The sequence below is a fragment of the Salmo salar genome, chromosome ssa01 (genome assembly GCF_905237065.1).
Source record: "Salmo salar chromosome ssa01, Ssal_v3.1, whole genome shotgun sequence".
NCBI classification, from domain to species: Eukaryota; Metazoa; Chordata; class Actinopteri; order Salmoniformes; family Salmonidae; genus Salmo; species Salmo salar.
In genome coordinates this window covers 601,316-620,240 of record NC_059442.1, presented here as the reverse complement: position 1 = coordinate 620,240, position 18,925 = coordinate 601,316, and the positions used below count along the sequence as shown (strand labels likewise).

The following is an 18,925-nucleotide window of genomic DNA, read 5'->3' as shown; positions in this document are numbered from 1 at the left end:
TTATGGGGTTTATTCCACATCTGTTATGGGGTTTATTCCACATCTGTTATAGGGTTAATTCCACATCTGTTATAGGGTTAATTCCACATCTGTTATGGGGTTTATTCCACATCTGTTATGGGGTTAATTCCACATCTGTTATGGGGTTTATTCCACATCTGTTATAGGGTTAATTCCACATATGTTATAGGGTTTATTCCACATCTGTTATGGGGTTAATTCCACATCTGTTACGGGGTTAATTCCACATCTGTTACGGGGTTAATTCCACATCTGTTACGGGGTTAATTCCACATCTGTTACGGGGTTAATTCCACATATGTTATGGGGTTAATTCCACATATGTTATGGGGTTAATTCAACATCTGTTATGGGGTTAATTCCACATCTGTTACGGGGTTAATTCCACATCTGTTACGGGGTTAATTCCACATATGTTACGGGGTTAATTCCACATATGTTATAGGGTTAATTCCACATCTGTTATAGGGTTTATTCCACATCTGTTACGGGGTTAATTCCACATATGTTACGGGGTTAATTCCACATATGTTATAGGGTTAATTCCACATCTGTTATAGGGTTAATTCCACATCTGTTACGGGGTTAATTCCACATCTGTTACGGGGTTTATTCCACATCTGTTATAGGGTTTATTCCACATCTGTTATAGGGTTTATTCCACATCTGTTACGGGGTTAATTCCACATCTGCTTGCATTGCTTGGTAGTGTATTAGCATGGTATGAGACAACATAAATATTACAATTTAAGTAAAATACAAATAAACACTATTATCCTAAATTGAGACATGAACAAAACATGTGCCATCACATCAACAAAATCTTTCAGAATGTACCTGTTTTCAGGATAGAATGACATGTATACAAATGAGTGTTTTGTCTTAATGACTTAATGACTGTCTTAATGACTTTAGTAAATAGGAAACTCAGCAGTTTGTTAATCAGAGAAACATTAACTAGATAGTTGTTTTATGTTTGTGAAACCTTGAAATGAACACAATGAGAAGTGATTTTGTAACAACACATTTGAATGGGTAAGGGTATCAAATATATATAATTCTGTCTGAATAAACGCTCATATAAACTGTTTTCATTACTGCCTTGTAAACACATTCTTGTATGTTGTAGCGACTGAACGTGATTATATGGGGCTGATGTACAGATCTGAGCACTTGACATGATGTTGAGATTTCTGGGTACATCTCACCTGTAACATAATAATAATAATAATAATACAAATCTGTCAAATCAACCAAATGTATTTCTTAAAACCCCTTTTTTGCATCAGCAGTTGTCACAAAGTGTTTTACAGATACCCAGTCTATAAAATCTAAGACCCATCAATGCATAATGTCGAAGCGCGGCCTCTAGGAAACACTCCCTAGATGTCATAAAGCTAGGATTACAACTAGAGAGGAACCATGCTCCCAGGGCTGGATTACAACTAGAGAGGAACCATGCTCCCAGGGCTGGATTAAAACTAGAGAGGAACCATGCTCCCAGGGCTGGATTAAAACTAGAGAGGAACCATGCTCCCAGGGCTGGATTAAAACTAGAGAGGAACCATGCTCCCAGGGCTGGATTACAACTAGAGAGGAACCATGCTCCCAGGGCTGGATTACAACTAGAGAGGAACCATGCTCCCAGGGCTCGATTACAACTAGAGAGGAACCATGCTCCCAGGGCTGGATTAAAACTAGAGAGGAACCATGCTCCCAGGGCTGGATTACAACTAGAGAGGAACCATGCTCCCAGGGCTGGATTACAACTAGAGAGGAACCATGCTCCCAGGGCTGGATTACAACTAGAGAGGAACCATGCTCCCAGGGCTGGATTACAACTAGAGAGGAACCATGCTCCCAGGGCTGGATTAAAACTAGAGAGGAACCATGCTCCCAGGGCTGGATTACAACTAGAGAGGAACCATGCTCCCAGGGCTGGATTACAACTAGAGAGGAACCATGCTCCCAGGGCTGGATTAAAACTAGAGGAACCATGCTCCCAGGGCTGGATTACAACTAGAGAGGAACCATGCTCCCAGGGCTGGATTACAACTAGAGAGGAACCATGCTCCCAGGGCTGGATTACAACTAGAGAGGAACCATGCTCCCAGGGCTGGATTAAAACTAGAGAGGAACCATGCTCCCAGGGCTGGATTACAACTAGAGAGGAACCATGCTCCCAGGGCTGGATTACAACTAGAGAGGAACCATGCTCCCAGGGCTGGATTACAACTAGAGAGGAACCATGCTCCCAGGGCTGGATTACAACTAGAGGAACCATGCTCCCAGGGCTGGATTACAACTAGAGAGGAACCATGCTCCCAGGGCTGGATTACAACTAGAGAGGAACCATGCTCCCAGGGCTGGATTACAACTAGAGAGGAACCATGCTCCCAGGGCTGGATTACAACTAGAGAGGAACCATGCTCCCAGGGCTGGATTACAACTAGAGAGGAACCATGCTCCCAGGGCTGGATTACAACTAGAGGAACCATGCTCCCAGGGCTGGATTACAACTAGAGAGGAACCATGCTCCCAGGGCTGGATTACAACTAGAGAGGAACCATGCTCCCAGGGCTGGATTACAACTAGAGAGGAACCATGCTCCCAGGGCTGGATTAAAACTAGAGAGGAACCATGCTCCCAGGGCTGGATTACAACTAGAGAGGAACCATGCTCCCAGGGCTGGATTACAACTAGAGAGGAACCATGCTCCCAGGGCTGGATTAAAACTAGAGAGGAACCATGCTCCCAGGGCTGGATTACAACTAGAGAGGAACCATGCTCCCAGGGCTGGATTACAACTAGAGGAACCATGCTGCCAGGGCTGGATTAAAACTAGAGAGGAACCATGCTCCCAGGGCTGGATTACAACTAGAGAGGAACCATGCTCCCAGGGCTGGATTACAACTAGAGAGGAGAGAGAGAGAGAGAGAGAGAGAGAGAGAGAGAGAGAGAGAGAGAGAGAGAGAGAGAGAGAGAGAGAGAGAGAGAGAGACAGAGAGAGAGAGAGAGAGAGAGAGAGAGAGAGAGAGAGAGAGAGAGAGAGACAGAGACAGAGAGAGAGAGAGAGACAGAGAGAGAGAGAGAGACAGAGACAGAGAGAGAGAGAGAGAGAGAGAGAGAGAGAGAGAGAGACAGAGAGAGAGAGAGAGAGAGAGAGAGAGAGAGAGAGAGAGAGAGAGAGAGAGAGAGAGAGAGAGAGAGAGAGAGAGAGAGAGAATTCCTTAAGGGTAAGACCAAACTTTTTTTTAGATATAAAACATACAGTTGTAGTCAGAAGTTTACATACACCTTAGCCAAATACATTTAAACTCAGTTTTTAACAATTCCTGACATTTAATCCCAGTAAAAATTCCCTGTTTTAGGTCAGTTAGGATCACCACTTCATCTTAATAATGTGAAATGTCAGAATAATAGTAGAGCGAGTGATTTATTTCAGCTTAAAGTTTTTTCATCACATTCCCAGTGGGTCAGAAGTTTACATACACTCAATTAGTATTTGGTAGCATTGCCTTTAATTTGTTTAACTTGGGTCAAACGTTTCGGGTTGCCTTCCACAAACTGCCCTACTGTTCTTTCAGTCCTCCTCCTATTCCCCCCTGCAGTAAGTCCAGTCCTCCTCCTATTCCCCCCCCTGCAGTAAATCCAGTCCTCCTCCTATTCCCCCCCCTGCAGTAAGTCCAGTCCTCCTCCTATTCCCCCCCTGCAGTAAGTCCAGTCCTCCTCCTATCCCCCCCTGCAGTAAGTCCAGTCCTCCTCCTATTCCCCCCTGCAGTAAGTCCAGTCCTCCTCCTATTCCCCCCTGCAGTAAGTCCAGTCCTCCTCCTATTCCCCCCTGCAGTAAGTCCAGTCCTCCTCCTATTCCCCCTGCAGTAAGTCCAGTCCTCCTCCTATTCCCCCCTGCAGTAAGTCCAGTCCTCCTCCTATTCCCCCCTGCAGTAAGTCCAGTCCTCCTCCTATTCCCCCTGCAGTAAGTCTAGTCCTCCTCCTATTTCCCCCTGCAGTAAGTCCAGTCCTCCTCCTATTCCCCCTGCAGTAAGTCCAGTCCTCCTCCTATTCCCCCCTGCAGTAAGTCCAGTCCTCCTCCTATTTCCCCCCCTGCAGTAAGTCCAGTCCTCCTCCTATTTCCCCCCTGCAGTAAGTCCAGTCCTCCTCCTATTCCCCCCCCCTGCAGTAAGTCCAGTCCTCCTCCTATTCCCCCCCTGCAGTAAGTCCAGTCCTCCTCCTATTCCTCCCTGCAGTAAGTCCAGTCCTCCTCCTATTCCCCCTGCAGTAAGTCCAGTCCTCCTCCTATTTCCCTGCAGTAAGTCTAGTCCTCCTCCTATTCCCCCCTGCAGTAAGTCCAGTCCTCCTCCTATTTCCCCTGCAGTAAGTACAGTCCTCCTCCTATTTCCCCTGCAGTAAGTCCAGTCCTCCTCCTATTCCCCCTGCAGTAAGTCCAGTCCTCCTCCTATTTCCCCCCCCTGCAGTAAGTACAGTCCTCCTCCTATTTCCCCCCCTGCAGTAAGTCCAGTCCTCCTCCTATTTCCCCCCTGCAGTAAGTCCAGTCCTCCTCCTATTTCCCCCCCCTGCAGTAAGTCCAGTCCTCCTCCTATTCCCCCCTGCAGTAAGTCCAGTCCTCCTCCTATTTCCCCCCTGCAGTAAGTCCAGTCCTCCTCCTATCCCCCCTGCAGTAAGTCCAGTCCTCCTCCTATTTCCCCCCTGCAGTAAGTCCAGTCCTCCTCCTATTTCCCCCCTGCAGTAAGTCCAGTCCTCCTCCTATTCCCCCCTGCAGTAAGTCCAGTCCTCCTCCTATTCCCCCCTGCAGTAAGTCCAGTCCTCCTCCTATTCCCCCCCTGCAGTAAGTCCAGTCCTCCTCCTATTTCCCCCCTGCAGTAAGTCCAGTCCTCCTCCTATCCCCCCTGCAGTAAGTCCAGTCCTCCTCCTATTTCCCCCCCTGCAGTAAGTCCAGTCCTCCTCCTATTTCCCCCCCTGCAGTAAGTCCAGTCTGTACTCTATCAGGGTAAAGTTGGTGATTTTGGCGATGGGCTCAGGGATGACGAACTCTCTGACCCGTGTGTAGCCCACGTTCTCATACAGCCTCTGTGCATCCGTCTGCACTACAGACGTGTAGAGGACGACCGCAGGGAAGCCTCTCTCCCTGCTGAAGTCTGCCACTGTCCCGCTGAGGGCCTTGGCGATACCCATCCCTCGGTGTGTCCGGCGTACAGACAACCTCTTCAGCTCCATGCAGCCCGGTTCCCTCTCCGCGGGCAGGCAGGCCACTGTTGCCACCACCCGGCCGTCGCTCTCAGCCACCCAGAAACACGAGTCCTTGTTCTCCAGGTAGGTCTCCTGGATGTGGTCGAGGTCCTTCCTCAGGGAGGTGTCGATGTAGCTGTTGAAGAGGTAGCCCACCAGCTGCTTGGCCCCGGCCAGGAGGAGAGTGACTCCTACTACAGGCAGCAGGAAGGACTTGGAGCTGGCCAGCAGGGCGCAGAACGTGACCATCAGGATCATCTGGGTCAGGGGCTGTTTGAGGAGGTGCATGAAGGAGGAGGGGACGTGCTCGCTCATCCCCATGGTGAAGATCTCCTTCACGACCTCCTTGTCATCATCCTGGTATCTTCGGATCGTGATGCCAGCAGCCATGGCACTGGTCTGTAGGGTTGGGCCGATATGATTAAATTGAATATCGTGATATTTGACATTGATGATATAGTGACGTGCAAGATGATATATCATGAATTACAAAAATATACTCATTTGAACTTTACAAATCCAAAACGATACAGTTGATCAGTTTTAGGCTGTATCAACCTCAAATGAAGTCGAAATTAATTCACTAGGCTACGCCTTGTTTTTTCAACTTACGAAGATTACTTAAATGAGAAGAAGACTATTGTATCATAAATAAGCAAAATATTTACAGTCTGGAATGATTTAACACAGTCCGGAATGATTTAACACAGTCTGGAATGATTTAACACAGTCCGGAATGATTTAACACAGTCCGGAATGATTTAACACAGTCTGGAATGATTTAACACAGTCCGGAATTATTTAACCCAGTCCGGAATGATTTAACCCAGTCTGGAATGATTTAACACAGTCCGGAATGATTTAACACAGTCCGGAATGATTTAACACAGTCTGGAATGATTTAACACAGTCCGGAATGATTTAACACAGTCTGGAAGGATTTAACACAGTCTGGAATGATTTAACACAGTCCGGAATGATTTAACACAGTCTGGAAGGATTTAGTCATTCACGGTGCAAAACAATTAATCTTGTAAATCAAGATTTTTATTTAAGAGTAGCAGATCATAGAAGAGGTCTCCCCAAATATCACCCAACCTGTCTAGTGTCTGCCCTTCAATAACCTACTGGTCTGTCCTTCAATAACCTACTGGTCTGTCTAGTGTCTGCCCTTCAATAACCTACTGGTCTGCCCTTCAATAACCTACTGGTCTGCCCTTCAATAACCTACTGGTCTGTCTAGTGTCTGCCCTTCAATAACCTACTGGTCTGCCCTTCAATAACCTACTGGTCTGTCTAGTATCTGCCCTTCAATAACCTACTGGTCTGCCCTTCAATAACCTACTGGTCTGCCCTTCAATAACCTACTGGTCTGTCTAGTGTCTGCCCTTCAATAACCTACTGGTCTGCCCTTCAATAACCTACTGGTCTGCCCTTCAATAACCTACTGGTCTGCCCTTCAATAACCTACTGGTCTGCCCTTCAATAACCTACTGGTCTGTCTAGTATCTGCCCTTCAATAACCTACTGGTCTGTCTAGTATCTGCCCTTCAATAACCTACTGGTCTGTCTAGTATCTGCCCTTCAATAACCTACTGGTCTGTCTAGTGTCTGCCCTTCAATAACCTACTGGTCTGCCCTTCAATAACCTACTGGTCTGTCTAGTGTCTGCCCTTCAATAATCTACTGGTCTGTCTAGTGTCTGTCCTTCAATAATCTACTGGTCTGCCCTTCAATAACCTACTGGTCTGTCTAGTGTCTGCCCTTCAATAACCTACTGGTCTGCCCTTCAATAACCTATTGGTCTGCCCTTCAATAACCTACTGGTCTGCCCTTCAATAACCTACTGGTCTGTCTAGTATCTGCCCTTCAATAACCTACTGGTCTGTCTAGTATCTGCCCTTCACTAACCTACTGGTCTGTCTAGTATCTGCCCTTCAATAACCTACTGGTCTGCCCTTCAATAACCTACTGGTCTGTCTAGTGTCTGCCCTTCAATAACCTACTGGTCTGCCCTTCAATAACCTACTGGTCTGTCTAGTGTCTGCCCTTCAATAACCTACTGGTCTGTCTAGTGTCTGTCCTTCAATAACCTACTGGTCTGCCCTTCAATAACCTACTGGTCTGTCTAGTGTCTGCCAATCAATAACCTACTGGTCTGCCCTTCAATAACCTACTGGTCTGTCTAGTGTCTGCCCTTCAATAACCTACTGGTCTGCCCTTCAATAACCTACTGGTCTGCCCTTCAATAACCTACTGGTCTGTCTAGTATCTGCCCTTCACTAACCGACTGGTCTGTCTAGTGTCTGCCCTTCAATAACCTACTGGTCTGTCTAGTGTCTGCCCTTCAATAACCTACTGGTCTGCCCTTCAATAACCTACTGGTCTGCCCTTCAATAACCTACTGGTCTGTCTAGTGTCTGCCCTTCAATAACCTACTGGTCTGCCCTTCAATAACCTACTGGTCTGTCTAGTATCTGCCCTTCAATAACCTACTGGTCTGTCTAGTATCTGCCCTTCAATAACCTACTGGTCTGTCTAGTATCTGCCCTTCAATAACCTACTGGTCTGTCTAGTGTCTGCCCTTCAATAACCTACTGGTCTGTCTAGTATCTGCCCTTCAATAACCTACTGGTCTGTCTAGTGTCTGCCCTTCAATAACCTACTGGTCTGTCTAGTGTCTGCCCTTCAATAACCTACTGGTCTGTCTAGTGTCTGCCCTTCAATAACCTACTGGTCTGTCTAGTGTCTGCCCTTCAATAACCTACTGGTCTGCCCTTCAATAACCTACTGGTCTGTCTAGTGTCTGTCCTTCAATAACCTACTGGTCTGTCTAGTATCTGCCCTTCAATAACCTACTGGTCTGTCCTTCAATAACCTACTGGTCTGTCCTTCAATAACCTACTGGTCTGTCCTTCAATAACCTACTGGTCTGTCCTTCAATAACCTACTGGTCTGTCTAGTGTCTGCCCTTCAATAACCTACTGGTCTGTCCTTCAGTAACCTACTGGTCTGTCCATCAATAACCTACTGGTCTGCCCTTCAATAACCTACTGGTCTGTCCTTCAATAACCTACTGGTCTGTCTAGTGTCTGCCCTTCAATAACCTACTGGTCTGTCTTTCAATAACCTACTGGTCTGTCCTTCAATAACCTACTGGTCTGTCCTTCAATAACCTACTGGTCTGTCTAGTGTCTGCCCTTCAATAACCTACTGGTCTGTCTAGTGTCTGCCCTTCAATAACCTACTGGTCTGTCTAGTGTCTGCCCTTCAATAACCTACTGGTCTGTCCTTCAATAACCTACTGGTCTGTCTAGTGTCTGCCCTTCAATAACCTACTGGTCTGTCCTTCAATAACCTACTGGTCTGCCCTTCAATAACCTACTGGTCTGTCTAGTAATCGCCCTTCAATAACCTACTGGTCTGTCTAGTATCTCCCCTTCAATAACCTACTGGTCTGCCCTTCAATAACCTACTGGTCTGTCTAGTATCTGTCCTTCAATAACCTACTGGTCTGTCCTTCAATAACCTACTGGTCTGCCCTTCAATAACCTACTGGTCTGTCTAGTATCTGCCCTTCAATAACCTACTGGTCTGCCCTTCAATAACCTACTGGTCTGTCCTTCAATAACCTACTGGTCTGTCCTTCAATAACCTACTGGTCTGCCTAGTATCTGCCCTTCAATAACCTACTGGTCTGTCTAGTGTCTGCCCTTCAATAACCTACTGGTCTGCCCTTCAATAACCTACTGGTCTGTCTAGTGTCTGTCTAGTGTCTGCCCTTCAATAACCTACTGGTCTGTCTAGTGTCTGCCCTTCAATAACCTACTGGTCTGTCTAGTGTCTGCCCTTCAATAACCTACTGGTCTGTCTAGTGTCTGCCCTTCAATAACCTACTGGTCTGCCCTTCAATAACCTACTGGTCTGTCTCGTGTCTGCCCTTCAATAACCTACTGGTCTGTCTAGTGTCTGCCCTTCAATAACCTACTGGTCTGTCCTTCAAAAACCTACTGGTCTGTCCTTCAATAACCTACTGGTCTGTCCTTCAAAAACCTACTGGTCTGTCCTTCAATAACCTACTGGTCTGTCTAGTGTCTGTCCTTCAATAACCTACTGGTCTGTCCTTCAATAACCTACTGGTCTGTCTAGTGTCTGCCCTTCAATAACCTACTGGTCTGTCCTTCAATAACCTACTGGTCTGTCCTTCAATAACCTACTGGTCTGTCTAGTGTCTGCCCTTCAATAACCTACTGGTCTGTCCTTCAATAACCTACTGGTCTGTCCTTCAATAACCTACTGGTCTGCCCTTCAATAACCTACTGGTCTGCCCTTCAATAACCTACTGGTCTGTCCTTCAATAACCTACTGGTCTGCCCTTCAATAACCTACTGGTCTGTCTAGTATCTGCCCTTCAATAACCTACTGGTCTGCCCTTCAATAACCTACTGGTCTGTCTAGTGTCTGTCCTTCAATAACCTACTGGTCTGCCCTTCAATAACCTACTGGTCTGTCTAGTATCTGCCCTTCAATAACCTACTGGTCTGTCTAGTATCTGCCCTTCAATAACCTACTGGTCTGTCTAGTGTCTGCCCTTCAATAACCTACTGGTCTGCCCTTCAATAACCTACTGGTCTGTCTAGTGTCTGTCTAGTGTCTGCCCCTCAATAACCTACTGGTCTGTCTAGTGTCTGCCCTTCAATAACCTACTGGTCTGTCTAGTGTCTGCCCTTCAATAACCTACTGGTCTGTCTAGTGTCTGCCCTTCAATAACCTACTGGTCTGCCCTTCAATAACCTACTGGTCTGTCTCGTGTCTGCCCTTCAATAACCTACTGGTCTGTCTAGTGTCTGCCCTTCAATAACCTACTGGTCTGCCCTTCAATAACCTACTGGTCTGTCTCGTGTCTGCCCTTCAATAACCTACTGGTCTGTCTAGTGTCTGCCCTTCAATAACCTACTGGTCTGTCTAGTGTCTGTCCTTCAATAACCTACTGGTCTGTCTAGTGTCTGTCCTTCAATAACCTACTGGTCTGTCTAGTGTCTGTCCTTCAATAACCTACTGGTCTGTCTAGTGTCTGTCCTTCAATAACCTACTGGTCTGTCTAGTGTCTGCCCTTCAATAGTGACAACACATTAAGAGCTGACAGTCTCCTTAAATCCTACCATTCAACTCACAAACATGGTAGTCAGTCACACTCCACCTAGACTCCCGTCTATCCCCCATAAACACAGACACTGGTCTGCCCTGCTATACATACAGAGACAACAGTGAGAGTTGACAGTCTAGTAGTCTACACACGACAACCCATAGAAATATCTATACAACGGGCCTCTCCATTCAAGTCAACTGATGGCATAATGGGTGGACTGGCAGCCACAGTGAGTGTATTAGTTTAGCAGTGAAATTGCCAGGGTTAAAAGGTTTTAAGCCCTTTCTATAGAGTGTTTGTCTATGCTACAACCTACCTACCGCTCAACTTTCCAAGGTACTTACAACACACTTACAGCAACACCTCTCCCTCCCAACCCTCATCAAAAGACTCGGTGTCCTTGGTCTTGCCTTAGATAAGTACTTTCAGCAGCACAGCTGTATTTACAGTGCATTCTGAAAGTATTCAGACCCCTTGACTTTTTCCCACATTTTGTTACCTTACAGCCTTATTCTAAAATGGATGAAATAGTTAAAAAAAATGTATGACATTACAAGCTTGGCACACCTGTATTTGGGGAGTTTCTTCCATTCTTCTCTGCAGATCCTCTCAAGCTCTGTCAGGTTGGATGGGGAGCATCGCTATTTTCAGGTCTATCCAGAGATGTTCGATCGGGTTCAAGTCCGGGCTCTGCCTGGACATTCAGAGACTTGTCCTGAAGCCACTCCTACGTTGTCTTGGCTGTGTGCTTAGGGTTCTTGTCCTGTTGGAAGGTGAACCTTCACCCCAGTCTGAGGTCCTGAGTGCTCTGGAGCAGGTTTTCATCAAGGATCCCTCTGTACTTTCCCTCGATCCTGACTAGTCTTCCAGTCCCTGCCGCTGAAAAACATCCCCACAGCATGATGCTGCCACCACCATGCTTCACCGTAGGGATGGTGCCAGGTTTCCTCCAGACGTGACGCTTGGCATTCAGGCCAAAGAGTTCAATCTTGGTTTCATCAGACCAGAGAAGCTTGTTTCTCATGGTCAGAGTCCTTTAGGTGCGTTTTGTCAAACTCCAAGCGGGCTGTCGTGTGCCTTTTACTGAAGAGTGGCTTCCATCTGGCCTTGATGGTAGAGTGGCCAGACGGAAGCCACTCCTCAGTAAACTAGTACCCCTGTATATAAAATACCACTACTCCTGTATATAAAATACCGGTACCCCTGTATATAAAATACCGCTACCCCTGTATATTAAAATACCGGTACCCCTGTATATTAAAATACCGGTACCCCTGTATATTAAAATACCGGTACCCCTGTATATTAAAATACCGGTACCCCTGTATATTAAAATACCGGTACCCCTGTATATTAAAATACCGGTACCGCTGTATATTAAAATACCGGTACCCCTGTATATAGCCTCGTTATTGTTATTTTACTGCTGCTCTTTAATTATTTGTTACTTTTATTTATTTTTCTTTCTGTATTTCTCTTAAAACTGCATTGTTGGTTAAGGACTTGTAAGTGAGCATTTCACTGTTGTATTCGGCACGTGACAAATTGTTTGATTTGATTGGTGGAGTGCTGCAGAGATGGTTGTCATTCTCTCTGGAGTTCTGTCAGAGCGATCATGGGTCACCTCCCTGACTAAGGCCCTTCTCCCCCACGATTTCTCAGTTTGGCCGGGCGACCAGCTCTAGGAAGAGTCTTGGTGGTTCCAAACTTCTTCCATTTAAGAATGATGGAGGCCACTGTGTTCTTGGGGACCTTCAATGCTGCAGACATTTCTCTGGTACTCATGGCTTGGTTTTTGCTCTGACATGCACTGTCAACTGTAGGACCTTATATAGACAGGTGTGTGTGCCTTTCCAAATCATGTCCAATCAATTGAATTTATCACAGGTGGACTCCAATCAAGTTGTAGAAATGGAATGTTCAATGAAATTGAGTTCAGGTGCATCCTGTTTCCGAGTCTCATAGCAAAGCGTCTGAATACTTATGTAAATAAGGTATTTCTGTTTTAGTTTTTTTTTTAATAAATTTGCAAACATTTCTAAAAACCTGTTTCGATTGGTCATTATGGGGTAGATTAATGAGGAATGTTTATTTATTTAATCCATTTTGGAATAATGCTGTAACGTAACAAAACGTGGAAAAAGGGTAAGGGGTCTGAATACTTTCTGAATGTACTGGTACACTAGTGTTGCTTTCAATTGTGCTGGGTTGCACGAAAACAGTCCCTGAGAAGGCACAAGTTAAATACAATTCCATGTCTACTTACTGTGCCAGTGGGCAGGACAGTTGGTCATTATGACTGGGGGAAATTTGAGATAAAATATCTAAAGGTTTGTATTATTAAACAGACTTTCCAAATGTAAAAAGGAATTGTATTTAACTTGTGGCTTCCCAGGTACTGTTTTTGTGCAACAACACTAGTGTACACTGAGCGCACAAAACATTAGGAACACCTTCCTAATATTTAGTTGCTCCCCCTTTTTGTCCTCAGAACAGCTTCAATTCATCAGGACATGGACTCTACAAGGTGTTGAAAGCGTTCCACAGGGATGCTGGTCCATGTTGACTCCAATGCTTCCCACAGTTGTGTCAAGTTGGCTGGATGTCCTGTGGGTAGTGGACCATTCTTAATACACACTGGGAAACTGTTGAGCGTGAAAAACCCAGCAGCGTTGCAGTTCTTGACACACTCAAACCAGTGTGCCTGGTGTCATGTAAAAATCTTCCCAACGTGAAACAGTTCCTAATCGTTTTGATGGTGTTGTGATTGCAACATAATTATTTTTTTAAACTTAAAAAAAAAAAATGTATTATTATAATTATTTATTTTTTACAAACAAATATCAACAAACATAAGAGGAATTGTCACATGCAAACTATGTACATTGCCAGGTATCCTAAACAAAAAAAAAAATCATATTAATTTAATAATACAAGTTTTAATTTCCTTTTTGTTAAAAATAGTGCCATATTGTTTAAATTAATTTATAATTTATAAAGTGAAAAATGTTAGGTTTTTGAATTAGACCATTTGAATTTGTGAATATGAAATGTATCTAATATGATTCAGAATTCCTCAAATAAACACATCAAAACCATTAGATTGTTCTGTTTTCTTCCTAACAAAGTTCTGTCAATTACAAAAATTATACTGTAAATACAGGTAAAAAAATAAACAAAATGGTCACCTCCATTCCATAGAAATCACATTTATATTCAATATTCAGCTTCAATCTTTCCAAAAACATGTTTCACAGGATAAATTCTATGTCACATTTTAAATTAAACTTCCTTTACCTTGTTACCATGGAAACTTCCTTTTACTGATACAATATTTGCTTTCCCCCCCCCCCCCATTGTAAATCACCATAGATATCCCCCCCCAAAAAAAACATCTTGCTGAGGGAAGTGTAGTATTGTAACGGCTGTCTGGAAGAGGGGACCAAGGTGCAGCAGAGGATGTGTTCATCATTAGAATTTTAATTCAAATAAACAAGAGAACGCTACAAAATGAACAAAAAAACGACAGCAAACAGTCCTGTTAGGAAAAATACTCAAAACAGAAACAATTACCCACAAAACCCAAAGGAAAAACATGCTCCTTATGTGTGACTCCCAATCAGCAGCAACGAGCTTCAGCTGTGCCTGATTGGGAGCCACACACGGCCCAAAACAAAGAAATACAAAAACATAGAGAAAGGAACATAGAACGCCCACCCAATGTAACACCCTGGCCTAACCAAAATAAAGAACAAAAAACCCCTCTCTATGGCCAGGGCGTTACAAGTATCACAAACATTACTCCTAATATCTGTTTATTACTACACGTATCTTTGAGGATGTTAATATTTTCCAATTAATATATTATCATGTAAATCTATGTCACTTACATCAAACACAGAGGAATAAAAAATAATTTAAAAAAAAAACTTGGAAATCGCATCAAAAACAATTGCATATTCTTTCAGGGTTATTGTAATTATAAACTTATCAAAACAATTCCCCATAGGAGAGTAGATATCCATCCTCATTCAGTAACTGACCAACCAAAATAATTGTATTCTCAAATCAGTAAAACATAGTATATCTTTGTTGTTCCATAGAAAGTATCTGTGAGGGAGGGGGGGGGGAATTATGTTTATACGCTAATATCCAAGCTAAAAGTGCCTGCTTATAGAATTTGGCCAATTTTACTGGGATTTTATCAATATCAAAACTACACCGAAGCAGAAATTCGAAACCACCAACAGAGTGAAATAAATACTTAGGGAAGACATTCCAAATACTGTCAGAATCCAATTTATTTTATATAAGTATTATTTCAACCTCAAAACCTCCTTGTTCTTGGGTATAACTGAGAATATCTCTCCGTGGATAGGGAGGATTGCTCCTCCAAATACAATTATGAAGAATCGTATCTAAGTCCTTTACAATGTTTAGGGGGGGTAATTCAAGTGATAACGAGACATAAACCGATCTGGATAACCCTTCCACTTGGGAACATTTTACAGCATGATGTCACATTCAGAACACACACACACACACACACACACACACACACACACACACACAAAAACCTAGGAACTATTTTACACGGGGAAGATTTTAACATGACACCTATTATCATACCCCGTTCAAAGGCACTTAAACATTTTGTCTTGGACGTTCACTCTCTGAATGACACAAACACAATCCATGTTTCTCCAAATACACAGTACCGTGTTCTGAGCCCAGGAGGGTCGGGGAATGAGTCCAAATCAAACTAGGCCAAACGGAGGACAACATCTCCAATACGTACTCCGTTTGTAAATATTTTGAAGCATCGACGCAAGTTTAAACCGAAAGTATGCAAATAAATATGACGTAAAAAAAACACGTAAAAAAAAGAATGCAAAATATATTGAACTCAATGGAGGACATATTTTGAGATGAAGCGAGAGAAAATACACTCCGACTTCGGAATTAAATGTTTCCTATTCACATCTCCTATGTTGCCTGACTACAATATTGTATGTTGATACTTTAAAAATACATGCTGTGTTAATTTTGTACCTTATACCGCAAGCCCATTATAACACAATAGGACTAACTGGTTAGGTAACGTTGTTAGATAGACCAGATGTTTACATCTCAAGCCCATTATAACTCAATAGGACTAACTGGTTAGGTAACGTTGTTAGATAGACCAGATGTTTACATCTCAAGCCCATTATAACTCAATAGGACTAACTGGTTAGGTAACGTTGTTAGATAGACCAGATGTTTACATCTCAAGCCCATTATAACACAATAGGACTAACTGGTTAGGTAACGTTGTTAGATAGACCAGATGTTTACATCTCAAGCCCATTATAACTCAATAGGACTAACTGGTTAGGTAACGTTGTTAGATAGACCAGATGTTTACATCTCAAGCCCATTATAACTCAATAGGACTAACTGGTTAGGTAACGTTGTTAGATAGACCAGATGGCCACTAGCGGGATTCCTCCAAGGGCATAAGGCGAGGCTGAGTGGACGAGGGTGTTTCTTAAGCGTTTGGACCGAAAAACGTTCTTTAATTCAATTCAATTCAAGCGGCTTTTTTTTGGCATGGGAAACACATGTTAACATTACCAAAGTAAGTGAGGTAATATACAAAAGTGAAATAAACAATAAAAATGAACAGTAAACATTACACTCACAGAAGTTCCAAAAGAATAAAGACATTTCAAATGTCATATTATATATATATATATATATATATATATATATATATATATATATACACACACACACAGTGTTGTAACGATGTACAAATGGTTAAAGTAGAAAAATGTCTTTAAAGTGTCTTTAACCTGATTGGAGTGAACATGTCGCTCACCTGGTCAATCTGTCATCTTCCTGATGTTTTATACAGCCGCCCTGCTAAAAGCACCGAGCTGCAGTGTCCTGTCTGTTATCCCACTAACCATACATCATCCCTTAACTATTATAGAAAACCTCATTTCATACAGAGCTATATTATTTATCAAATCATTTATATCAACTAAAATAGTTTATCCCGATTAGCAACTAGGGCGTGACTCTACTGGCAAGCTAAACGTATGAATTGTTAGCTAACCCGGTCAAATGATACATTGGCCATCAAAATATGAATATTTCTGCTGTAATGTAAAAGATAGCCCACCTGATTTAGATATGTCTCAGAGAAATATAATCCAATTTGATACAAAAAGCAGATTTGTGTTTTGTGGTTCTAATTTCCGGTTTTCTGCAGAGGTGGGAGGGGTTTACGGGATAACTTGCTTCCAATTGGCTGAAAGAAAAGCCTTAGATTCATTGCTGATTCATTCCAAAGTTTATTTTAGCACAATTATAGATATTTTTTTTAAAATGAGAAAGAAAACAAGACCAATGTAGATATATAGAAAGGTCAAACAAGGGGCAGTTTAACACGTGAAAAATTATCTTGATTAAAAAACAAATGTGCTTAGAAACACAAGCATTTCGCTGCACCTGTTATAACGTCTGCAAATCTTTATATGCGACCAATAAACTTTGATTTGATTTCCACAAGCCACAACAATAAAAAGGTCTGAAGTACAAACACTTAAAAGACACACCCTATCCCCTCAGGTGAAGTGGACACTTCTGATGATGTAACATGACGTCTGACGTGTATACACTTGCAGGGGAAGGGAGGAAGGAATGCTTTCTACATGTTGTATTTATTTATTATTTATTTCACCTTTATTTAACCAGGTAGGCTAGTTGAGAACAAGTCCTTTATTTAACCAGGTAGGCTAGTTGAGAACAAGTCCTTTATTTAACCAGGTAGGCTAGTTGAGAACAAGTCCTTTATTTAACCAGGTAGGCCAGTAGAGAACAAGTTCTCATTTACAATTGCGACCTGGCCAAGATAAAGCAAAGCAGTTCGACAACATACAACAACACAGAGTTACACATGGAATAAACAAACCTACAGTCAATAATACAGTAGAAAAATAAGTCTATATACAATGTGAGCAAATGAGGTGAGATAAGGGAGGTAAAGACAAAAAAGGCCATGGTGGCAAAGTAAATACAATATAGCAATTAAACACTGGAATGGTAGATTTGACAGTAGATGAGTGTGCAAAGTAGAAATACTGTATAATTAATAAATAAATGGCCTTGCCCAGAAATGCGTCCCTCGACTAACGTTAGCCTGCCTAGCTGGAACTTTTGAAGAAGGGAAATGTTTTATTTCATACAATTTCCAAAAGATAACCAAACAAAAACATATTTATTTTTTACGTAGTAGCAAAATTTCGAAGTTATTTGCATTCGTTTTTACTTACACTTGTATGTTGACTTCTCTATTGATGTTTGTTTTTACGTTTTCGCTGACTTTTCATAGCGGATGTACAATCGTTGCGAATTTAATTCTGGGGAGTTTCAGACGCCGGAGTGAACTCTTTATTTTCTTCTGCTCATCTCACCAAAAAGAAATGCCTCTTTATAAAAAAAATATGTTTTGTATTTTTTCCAAGTCAAACAGTTTGCGATAGTTTGACAATGATTGATGTTAAAACAATTCTAATTAAATTATTAAATGAAAATCATACTCTGCCTTAACTACAATCTATTTGAAAATGCATTGGGTTGTTATGAAAAAGAATGCTATTAAACATTTGCATTTAAAGTACAACTTTTTTAATGTATATAAACAAAGTGCATATAAATGTAACCATTCAAAACGAATACAATCTGAACAACATAATTATAGAATATTCTGCCATATCAAAGAAAAATAAATAACAATGTGCAAAACTGCAGCATCCCACTAAAAACATTAAACTGGTCCCTCTTTTCTCTCTCTTCTTTATTACCATGTTATAACCAGCAGCACACAGCAATGCTGACCATATTTTGCTTTTATGAGAGATTTACATTCAGAAACGCAAGCTGCCTCACTGTCGAGGGGCTGATGGGGTTTCTTCTCTCAGTAATTATTTGTCCTGTTTTCCAGAAGACCCTCTCAGAGGGAACGGATGTGGCCACTATGCGGAGTCTCCCTGTCATGACTTTAGTAAGCCGTGGGTAGACACAGGCCTTGTTCTTCCACCAGCTCAGAGGATCTGCAGATCTTTGGAGGAGGGGCTCCTCCAAATAGGATCGGACCTCCATTATGGCATCTGCTGAGGGATTCCTTGGTGCTGCATCCCCAGTTGCTCTCTCTCGTCAAACAGCATCCAAACAGCAGACGTTTGTGGCACTACTGCTGGAGCTTCTGCTCCATCTGATCCCTCATCTTCCTGTTGCCCTGGTGCCTGAGCCAGCTGGCTGCTGGGGCTGTCCCTCCCTCCCTCTCCTTCCTGTTGCCCTGGTGCCTGAGCCAGCTGACTGCTGGGGCTGTCCCTCCCTCCCTCCCTCTTCTTCCTGTTGCCCTGGTGCCTGAGCCAGCTGACTGCTGGGGCTGTCCCTCCCTCCCTCTCCTTCCTGTTGCCCTGGTGCCTGAGCCGGCTGGCTGCTGGGGCTGTCCCT

The 18,925-nt window shown here is 43.1% G+C and overlaps 1 protein-coding gene across 3 annotated transcripts; it reads right to left on the bottom strand.

Moving 5' to 3' along the window:
* Window positions 1-3,621: 3,621 nt before the first annotated feature.
* On the bottom strand, window positions 3,622-17,829 carry LOC106607815 (probable N-acetyltransferase CML1). 3 transcript variants are annotated; one of them, XM_045704132.1, is made up of 2 exons: window positions 17,740-17,829; window positions 3,622-5,667 (listed from the first exon to the last, which is right to left on the bottom strand). In XM_045704132.1, the coding sequence occupies exon 2, from the start codon at window positions 5,656-5,658 to the stop codon at window positions 4,987-4,989; it is 672 nt and encodes a 223-aa protein (XP_045560088.1). In that variant the 5' UTR covers window positions 5,659-5,667; window positions 17,740-17,829; the 3' UTR covers window positions 3,622-4,986. The 3 variants fall into 3 exon arrangements, with proteins under 3 accessions (XP_045560088.1, XP_014061827.1, XP_045560045.1); XM_014206352.2 differs by lacking the exon at window positions 17,740-17,829 and adding an exon at window positions 16,587-16,694; XM_045704089.1 differs by lacking the exon at window positions 17,740-17,829 and adding an exon at window positions 16,281-16,580.
* Window positions 17,830-18,925: the final 1,096 nt, after the last annotated feature.

What these genes read in the sequence shown, in the direction of transcription:
- LOC106607815 (XM_045704132.1), bottom strand. Translation starts at nt 5,658, where the DNA reads ATGGCTGCTGGCATCACGATCCGAAGATACCAGGATGATGACAAGGAG.